General features: G+C 47.8%; 1 protein-coding gene across 7 annotated transcripts in view; it reads left to right on the top strand.

Annotated features, from left to right (window-relative positions):
- Window positions 1-3,162: 3,162 nt before the first annotated feature.
- Window positions 3,163-9,678, top strand: part of NR3C1 (nuclear receptor subfamily 3 group C member 1) — a 125,220-nt gene continuing 118,704 nt past the window's right edge. The window contains exons 1-2 of one of the 7 annotated variants that reach the window (XM_027604647.2): window positions 3,163-3,223; window positions 8,074-9,285. In XM_027604647.2, the coding sequence (XP_027460448.1) occupies window positions 8,090-9,285 (1,196 nt within the window). In that variant the 5' untranslated portion in view covers window positions 3,163-3,223; window positions 8,074-8,089. Of the gene's footprint in view, window positions 3,224-3,559; window positions 3,667-3,944; window positions 3,964-4,286; window positions 4,436-4,673; window positions 5,656-6,191; window positions 6,319-8,073; window positions 9,286-9,678 lie in introns of those variants that run through there. The other 6 variants (XM_027604648.2, XM_027604649.2, XM_027604645.2 and 3 more) reach the window with 6 other exon arrangements.

The raw sequence follows: 9,678 nt of genomic DNA, 5'->3' as shown, positions 1-9,678 counted from the left end.
CTGGCTTATTTCAACACCTCCCTCATTTATTTGCTCATATTTACCTTATCCTTGAATCAGGCACTGCTTAAACCAAGTTCTGCCAGCATAAGGAATATAGATTTAACAGAACACCCATAGAGCATGTCATGCCTTTGAGCACAAATTGTGATATTTTAGGTTGCATATGATGAAATCATTGAAAGCATTATGAGAAGCAGCAAGACACCAGGGATGCTGGTAACAATTTAGCATTTCCCAGTTCGTGTGGGAATGTTAATTCCAATTACAAAGAGAGGTACCAAAGTGGAATTCATTATGATTAAGAACTTGCTGTACTAAGTGTGAGTTGTTTATAACAGGCATGTCTGGTGTAAAATGCAAATACTGAAGCAGAAAGAGATGGGACATTTAAAGCTTAGCTGGGTTCTCTTGAACCTCTTACCTTACAAAGTTAAACAAGAATAGTACTGTTTCCCAAAGTTGAGTTATTTATTGTAAAGAGTCATCTAATAGCTATGATAGCTGCAAAAATAATTTTTTTAAATAAGTTGTTTGGGTTGGCTTAATATAAATTAGCATATGCAGTGAACCATCCTATTCAAAATTTTTAATACATAAAAACGTGGTAGGTATTTATTTGATTCCAATTTACATTTACTATCACAGATGTAAATTGTGTGTGTTGGGGGTGGGGGTGTGGGAATAGAACAGATAGAAAATAGAGCCATGACTAAGAATTATGGGCTGTAGGAAACTAAGTCACAAAGAGGTATCTTTATGTAAAAGGAAATATATGTGATAAACAATGGTACAGGTGGGAATGGATGTTGTATATGCCCTTTCTTCAGCAGGATGGACTCCTCTTAAATGACACTACTCAATGCCTTTATCTCAACTAATTCAAGTTCTCCATCCTCCCTGGAAAACAATCGACTAATGCTTAGGGAATGCTGAACACTGCAGCCAAGGTTAATTCTTATGTTCCACACATTTCTGCTCCCACCAAGTTAAGTTATAGGTTTACCAACAGTTCCTTAGGGGTTTTTTCCCCCCAAAAATCTTAATTCCATTTGTGCCTGTTATTGTAATTACTTAAATAATTAAATGATGAAATAGGATTAAAAAAAGTAATAGTTGTTCTATAAAATCTAAATGGAAAGATGCCATATAAACAATCACTGTCAAATTAGGTGGATGCAAGACAATTTTAACAGATTGGGCTGAAGTCAGGAGGCATAAATCATACAAATTCAGAAACTGACACTCATTTATATTTGTAAGTACTTTTAATTTTTTGTTCCAATTAAAAAACAAGGGAAATAATAATACTACATATTAATAATAATTGATGCTGCTGATTAAACGCTTAATAAGTCCCAGGAATTAGTCTAAGCACTTCACATATATGAAACTCATTTAATCTTTCTAGTAACTTGGGTTAATACTATTATCATCCCCATTTTACAGATGATGGAAACGGGGGCACAAAAAATTAGGTCACCCAAGGTTATATTCTTCATAGTGGTGCAAGTCAGCCAGCCAGTGTTGTTCTTAACTGCTGTGATGTACTGATGCAATGTGGGTACAGTTTATACACAAATGAAGACATGAACTCCAGTTAGTGGGCTCACAAAAGCTTTCACCAAAGAGGTAGCACATACATGTTAGGTTTTAGGTTTAAAACTTCATATTTCCAAGTGATTTTTTTAAAATAATTCCTTCACTTTAACTGACTTTTCAGTTTAATTAAATACTAGTCCAATTCCAACAGCTAAAAGACTTTGCCTTCAAGAAATGGGCAGGTGTGGGACACCTGGGTGCCTCAGTTGGTTAAGCATCTGCCTTCCGCTCAGGTCATGATCCCAGGGTCCTGGGATGGACTCCTGCATCGGGCTCCTTCCTCAGCAGGGAGTCTGCTTCTCCCTCTGCCTGCCACTCTCCCTGCTTGTGCTCTCTCTCTGACAAATAAATAAATAAAATCTTTAAAAAAAAAAAAGAAAGAAATGAGCAGGTGAAAGATGCTGGTCTTAACAGAATGGGAGTTGGGATCTCTCTACACTGGAAGGGAATTATTATAGATACTTGAGCAGGAGCACAACACGATTTAATTAATGTTTTGGAAGAATAATCTGCAGTGAGGCTTGGGTTATTTCAATGGGAATGGGAATGATAAAACAGATGAACAGAATGGTCAAGAAATGTTAGCCATAAAGCATAACAATTCTAACTCTGAAAAACAGACACTGGGTTAATCTACAGTCTTTGCCGGCATTCAGATGACTATGACAGACTGAAGAATGAGTTTTTTTTCTATCAAATTAAAAAATTAATAGGCATATGTAAACCACTGAAAATGTTACACTTCTGCCCAATTGAAAGTGTTTTCAATAGCAATTTTTAATTGAAAACAATGTGAGTCTTTTTCCATTTCAAGGCAATCTGCTGGACTTGCAGACAAAATGAGTGGCAAGAAAGTTAATGGAGAACTCTTGTAAAATCAGTTGTTATTTAAAAAACGGAATATATAACCCATATTTAAAGAGGTAAGAGATGAGGTGGATTCTTACAGCAGAGATTCAATTATGAAATAGGTTTATGGTATGGGGAGGAGCATTCTATTAGATAACTGTTACTGTCCCTTCACATCTATTAGATAACTGTTACTGTCCCTTTACATATGTTAAACATATACAAATTATATATTTTTATAAGGTATCCATACATATAATAAATTCCTAGTATAACTTTTAAGCAGACATAGAAGGATAATCATATTGGCATGAGTTATTTAACACACTTTTAAAACATACATATTACATTAAGTTTGGGTCTTGATTTTTTCCCCTCATCAACCTATTGGTAGTTTGGGGACCCATCCACGCAAGACATCTGATTTTGGTAACTGAGGCTCCTAAGGTGGAAAAATTGGCAAGTAGGCAAAACAGTGTTCTTGAAGTAAATCCTCAGTGTCCGTTATGAGCACCCACGGCAAGGGCCTCCCTCTAGTTGACTAGCGCCAAGGGAAAGGAAAAGGGAACCATCTCTTCTGGATCCAGAAAGAGGTTGTGTTAACAATTGGGTTGCTCAGCACCCTTCATAAAAATTCTATGGGCTGAGGGTTCTACGTTGGCAAACGTTTTGGTTCCCTTTACTTTTCCGAGGCGGAGAGTGGCTCTTCCTTTGCCAAGATGGCGGCCCTACAATTGTCTGGGGGCGGCCCGAATAGATCGTCTCCGAACATGTGCGTAACTAAAATGCTTAGTTTTCTCCTTTCACATCGGATAGCACATGGGGGCAGCGTCCACCCTTCAGAACCGAGGACGGGGTACTTCGGCTCCCTGAGATGGAGAACCTTTGCCAAGATGGTGGACGCGCGGCCGGGCTGGCGTCACCGTCCTTTACCAAGAGGGCGGCGAGCAGCTTCCGGCATGCGCTTCCCCCAATCCTCTTCAAGATGTCAGAGCAGAGGCGGCAGCTGCTAGCGTCTGAGCGCTGCCTGAGGAGTGAGTGGCTGGGGCCGAGCGCCCGGGCAGGGACTAGGTGGAGCTGCGGCAGCCTCCGCCCCCGTCATGAGCTGGCAAGCGCTGTCACCGGTGGGGGCGCAAAAGTTACCGCCCCAAACCCTAAAGCCACACGGCACAACCTTTCCCCGAGTCACAAAAATCATACTAAGTGTCGCACAAGGTAGGAGGCTCGGTCCTGGCAAAGCCCAAGCCCAACGGACGCAGCAAGCTGGGTTAGGGGGCAGGGGCGGGCGTCTCCCGCGCGGACTCCCCTAGCCCCACGCCCCTCTCCTTGGGGAAAGGCCACGTGTTTCCCTCGGACTGAGGGGGAGGCGCGTAACGGGAACAGCTGGAGGGAGTTAAATGCTGACATTTTTAAAACTGCGTGTGTTTTGTTTTGTTTGGAGGGACAGGGGTCCCCTGTACACGAAAGGGTGGGCGACGCATTGAGTGGAGTGCAGCAAATGTCAAGATTCGGGTGAGGGTCCTCCACGGGAAACTTGGACGCGGGCCCTGGAGGGGGTGGAAGGAGAGAGGTCAGGAGTTTGCGGGGGAGGGAGGGCGTACTTTGCAAGCAACTTACTGTTTCGCCTGCAACTTGCTTTTAGGCCTGCCACCCCCTGTTTTCCTTAAAAATAATAATAAAAAGGTGCAAAGAAATTCAGCTCGCCGGAGGTTTTGCATTTGGCGTGCAACTTCCTTCAAGTGTGAGCGCGCTAGCAGGGAGGGACGGTGGGGGTTGAACTTGGCAGGCGGCGCCTCCTTCTGCCGCCGCCGCCGCCTCGCAGACTCGGGGAAAAGGGTGGGGGACGGTCGGAGCGCGGGGGAGGGTGGGTTCTGCTTTGCAACTTCTCTCCCGATGGGAGAGCGCGGCGGCGGCTGTAGACTGGGCCGCCCAGACGATGCGGCGGTGGGAGACCAGCCGGCACGCGACTCCCCCCGGGCCAAGAGTACGTAAGCGTCGACCCCCTCCTCTGCCCTCCCCTCCGTATGCCTCCCCAGAGGGCGTGTCTGGCGGTCCGGCCCCGAGAGCGGCCGACACGCTGCGGCACCGTTTCCGTGCAACCCTAGTAGCCCGCGCTAAGTGACACCCTTCGTGCAACTCGGCTCCAGGGCGGCGGCGCGGACCACCCCCGCGGCGCTGCTGCGGGCCGCGCCCCGGCCCCCCCCCCCCAGACAACCCGCTGTCACCCGCAGGGGCGCTGACGGCGGTTGCCGCCGAGGTACCCGGCCAGCTCTGGAGTGGGTCGGGAGTCGCGGAGCTGGGCGGGGGCGGGAAGGAGGCAGCGAGAAGACAAACTAGAGAAACTCGGCTTCCCTCCCAAGCCCGCCCCAGAGAGACCAGGTCGGCTCTCGCCGCCTCTCCTTCTTGCCGGCGGGGGGTAGGGGGGAGAAGAGGTGGTGGTGGTGGACTAGAAGAGGTCCTGCGCGCCCGGGGGGCGGCGGCCGGCCGCTACGTCCCGGGCCGTGCCGGGGGCCGGGGGCGTGTAGGCGCCGTCGGGACCCTGGTGGCTGGGCCCCCGAGGGCGTGGGGGCGGGGGCTGCAGCCTCCCCTGCAGTTGCCGAGCGTCGCCAACAGGTTGCACCGTTCCCCGCCGCCGCGCGGCCCCTCGGGCGGGGAGCGGCCGGGGGTGGAGTGGGAGCGCGTGTGTGTGCGAGTGTGTGCGCGCCGTGGCGCCGCCTCCGCCCGCCCCCCGATCGGTCCCGCTCGCTCGCCGCGGTCGGGCGGCCCTTTCGCGTGTCCGCGCTCCCTCCCCTCCTCCTCCTCCTCCTCTTCCTCCTCCTCCTCCATTTTGCGAGCTCGAGTCTGTGACTGGAGCCCCAGTCACCGCCCGCCCGTCGGGGACGGATTCTAGTGGGTGGAAGGAGACGCCGCACCCGGAGCGGCCGAAGCGGCGGGGCGCCGGGACGGAGGACGCGCGCCTGAGAGCCCGGGCTCGCTGGGATCGGCGCGGGGCTGGGGGCTGGCTTGTCAGCTGGGAAATGGGAGACTTTCTCAAATAGGGGCTCTCCCCTCCCCCCCATGGAGAAGGGGGCGGCTGTTTACTTCCTTTTTTTAGAAAAAAAAAATCTCTCTCTACTGCTCCTCCTGCTTTCACATGTTAAGTTGTTTATCTCGGCTGCGGTGGGAGCTGCGGACGGTGGCGGGTGATCGGCGCCCCTGCCAGAGGTAAGAGGTGGGGAGGGCCGGGGGCCCGGGGCCCGCGCGGGCGCTCGCTCCCCCGAGGTGCGGGCCGGGGACCTGAGGCCGGCTCGGGGGCTGCCGCGGGAGCCTGCAAACTTTTATTAGCCTCGGGGAATGGGGGTGGGGGCTGGTGAGGGCCGGGTGATGGTGACGAAAGGGCAGCGCGCGGGTGACAGCGCTGGCCTCTTCCTCTCCCTCGGCCGCCGTCCCCGGGTCGGGCTGAGGGGGAGGAACCTGAGCTCTCTGCGAGTGGAGCGTCTTCGAGCTGCCCCGGCTTTCGGTCCTCTGCTTCCTGGCGCGGAATTCTGGTTTCTGCAGCCTCCCCCCGCAAAGTCCCCTGTCAGTGCCCTCCCGGGGGGCCTCCCAAACACCCGTTTTATGGTGAACACCGAGCCGCGTTTGAATGCTACTCGGCCGAATGTTTCCACTCCACCCTAGTGCGCCCGAGCGCGATCAGGGTTTCTGTCGAGGCTCCAGCGCGTCTCTTTTCTGGCGGGCACGCAGGGGTGGGTGGGTGGGTGTGTGTATATGTGTGTGTGTGTGTGTGTGTGTACACACGCAGGGGGCTGACAGCCTGCAACTTGGAGACTTCGGTCAGGGCTGGCGTTATCTGGTAGAAGTGGGCGTGTCGGAGAAAGAACTCAACAGGTCTGGACACATTTCTCTTTTTACCCTTGCACTTTTTTTCTCCCCGGGGAGAGGGTTTGTTCTTAAGCGCTTGGCATCATTGCGTGCCTGACGCTCCTAAGTGGCCCCTTGTGGAAAAAGACGTTCCCTAGCCGGAATAGTTCTGTGGTGCGTTTTTTGTGCAGCGCTAGTTTGACGTTTGGGGCCGCAGGCTGGGTAACTGCCGCCTTGTAATACCACTTAAGACGCCTTGATACGGTTCATTAAGGCCCATTAATGTGACAGTTACTTGCAGTTTAAACTGGGGGCTAAAGTCGTTGGAGGGATCGTTTCGTTTTATGAAATACTGTTTTGGTTTCGAGTTTGAGGGCAGCTGTCAAAGCGGCGTGGAAATTCATTAGGCTCCATTTGATACCTTGTGTTTAGAGATCGATATCAGATAAACTCGGCGGAGGGGCGGGGAGATGAGCAGTTTACCCTCAAGATGTGTAGAAGCAGGTCCCAGCCCTCTCTCTACCTTAATCCCACTCCACTTCCCATGAGGGCCGGTGAAGTTTCTGCTTCGGAAGGTCTCCGTAGAGCAAAAGTTTCCTTTCATTGGATGGGATTTGACTATGATGTCCCAAATGTGCTTATCAAAGTGTTCTCCTGCCTCTTACAACATCCTGATTATAAACAATATACTACCAACCTAATACTCTTGAGAACAGCCTCTGAATGGGGATTGGTGAGGGTTTAGAATACAGAGAAAATTATTCTGAGCATTTTATTGGCTGTTCTTTTACCTGAGTTTATATGAACGTGGTTTTACAGTTGTGGGGTTTTCCTGTTTTTAGTACCTGGTTATTTGGAAAGGAAAAAAATCTTAATTTAGAGGTATAATAGTGTCTCATACTGAGGGTCTTAAGCAATTTGAAAAATAAATGTAGCTTCATTTAGATTTTATCATGTAAGATTCGAGAGAGCTGTTTGTTGTATTTAAATAAGCTAAAATTGTAGTGAGAAGCTACTGCACATTCTACTTTGCTTGTTAAAATCCAAATTTTAGTTGGCCTATATACAACGTATTTCATTTGGTATGTCCAAAATTTGAAGGCAAAATTTGAAACAGACACATTCAGTAAGAAATAGGGGTTAAAAAATAAGAGCCTTTCTGAGTATAGTGGAAGATCATCATTGTTTATTTTTCAAATAAAATTTGCATGGTTACCAATAAATCTGAGGTTTGGTTGTGTGACTAGCAGGTGAGAGGGCAGTTTGTGAGCAGTTTGAGAGCGAATTCTATGATAGTATTTACCAAGTTTTATGTGTATGGGTTCTCAGAAGAGCAAAACAGCCTTGACTGATGGAAAGGAAGTAGGAATTTTAATAATCATATTCTTTTTAAATACTTTGACATCAATTTGAACCTTAGGAATAGTTAGATGTAATGAATTATAATGTCTGTGATTAACAAAGTTACAGTTCTGTGAGTGGCAGGATGAATAGCCAAGCTTAGTTTGATACAATTTTGCCCTCAGCTGTGCACTTGAACTGCATTGTTCTTTTAAATGTGGCACGCTGAATGGGAGCAGGGGATATGGCTTTTTTATTCTGGGAGACAGAAACTACTTTTCTGATAACAAGGAATTAGATTCAGAGTTAACTAAAAGGTTCATTTAACAGGCTCTTACTAATCAGATCACTGAGATGATGTGACTTTATAGCTTATTATGTTTCCCCCCTTCTTTTTTCTTTCCTTTTTTTTTTTTTTTTTCTTTTTCACCTGCCTGGTAGCTGATGATAGTATCTGATGGACTCCAAGGAATCACTAAGCCCCCCGAGTAAAGAAGTCTCTAGCAGTGTGCTTGGTCGGGCGAGGGGAAATGTGATGGACTTCTATAAAACCCTAAGGGGAGGAGCTACTGTGAAGGTTTCTGCTTCTTCACCCTCACTCCCGGCTGCTTCTCAGTCCGACTCCAAGCATCCAAGACTTGGGGTTGACTTTTCAAAAGGCTCAGGAAGCAATGCACAGCAGCCAGATCTGTCCAAGGCGGTTTCACTCTCCATGGGATTGTATATGGGAGAGACAGAAACTAAAGTGATGGGAAATGACTTGGGATTCCCACAGCAGGGCCAAATCAGCCTTTCCTCTGGGGAGACAGACTTTCGGCTTCTGGAAGAAAGCATCGCAAACCTCAGTAGGTCGACCAGTGTTGCAGAGAAGCCCAAGAGCTCAGCGTCTGCTGCTGTTTCTGCTGCCCCCCCAGAGAGGGAGTTTTCAAAAACTCTTTCGGACGTGTCTTCAGAACAGCAAAATTTGAAGGGCCAGACTGGCACCAACGGGGGCAATGTGAAGTTGTATACCACAGACCAAAGCACCTTTGACATTTGGAGGAAAAAATTCCAGGATTTGGAGTTTTCTTCTGGGTCCCCGGAGAAAGAGGCGAGTGAGAGTCCTTGGAGATCTGACCTCTTGATAGATGAAAACTGTTTGCTTTCTCCTTTGGCAGGAGAGGATGATCCATTCCTCTTGGAAGGAAACTCAAATGAGGACTGTAAGCCTCTTGTTTTACCGGACACTAAACCTAAAATTAAGGATAATGGAGATCTGATCCTATCAAGCCCCAACAGTGTGCCACTGCCCCAAGTGAAAACGGAAAAAGAAGATTTCATTGAACTCTGCACCCCTGGGGTAATTAAGCAGGAGAAATTGGGCCCAGTTTACTGTCAGGCAAGCTTTTCTGGGGCAAATATAATTGGTAATAAAATGTCTGCCATTTCTGTTCATGGTGTGAGTACCTCTGGGGGACAGATGTACCACTATGACATGAATACAGCATCGCTTTCTCAACAACAGGATCAGAAGCCTATTTTTAATGTCATTCCACCAATTCCTGTTGGTTCAGAAAATTGGAATAGGTGCCAAGGATCTGGAGATGACAACTTGGCTTCCTTGGGGACTTTGAACTTCTCGGGTCGATCGGTTTTTTCTAATGGCTATTCAAGGTAAGAAGAACGCTTTTCTATTTCTTAAGAAGGGATATGAAATGGATTGATAGACTTAAATCTTCAGTGATTTGTATGTGTTTTCCAGTGACTCCTGTGCTTTTTTGTGTGACTAAGTTTAAGTGGTCCTTTTGAAAGTGGACATGGTTGAAAGACAGCCTAAGTGATTTACCTGTACATAAGCATTTCAAGTTTTCTCTGAAATAATGGCATTCAGGATCCCATTGGCCCATAGTTTATTTAAAAATTCAAAATAATGTTGCTCATTAACAGGTATCCTGAGTAAAAATTATATAAATTAGAGGGAGTTTGATATCTAACACTTCATTGATTGTGTGTTCATTGATGTATTTTTAAAAATACGCTCTTACGTTAAAGTGAAAAGTACCCTTC

The sequence above is a fragment of the Zalophus californianus genome, chromosome 5, assembly GCF_009762305.2.
Source record: "Zalophus californianus isolate mZalCal1 chromosome 5, mZalCal1.pri.v2, whole genome shotgun sequence".
NCBI lineage: Eukaryota > Metazoa > Chordata > Mammalia > Carnivora > Otariidae > Zalophus > Zalophus californianus.
Note: the sequence above shows the minus strand (reverse complement) of the source record. Positions and strands in the feature narration are given on the sequence as shown.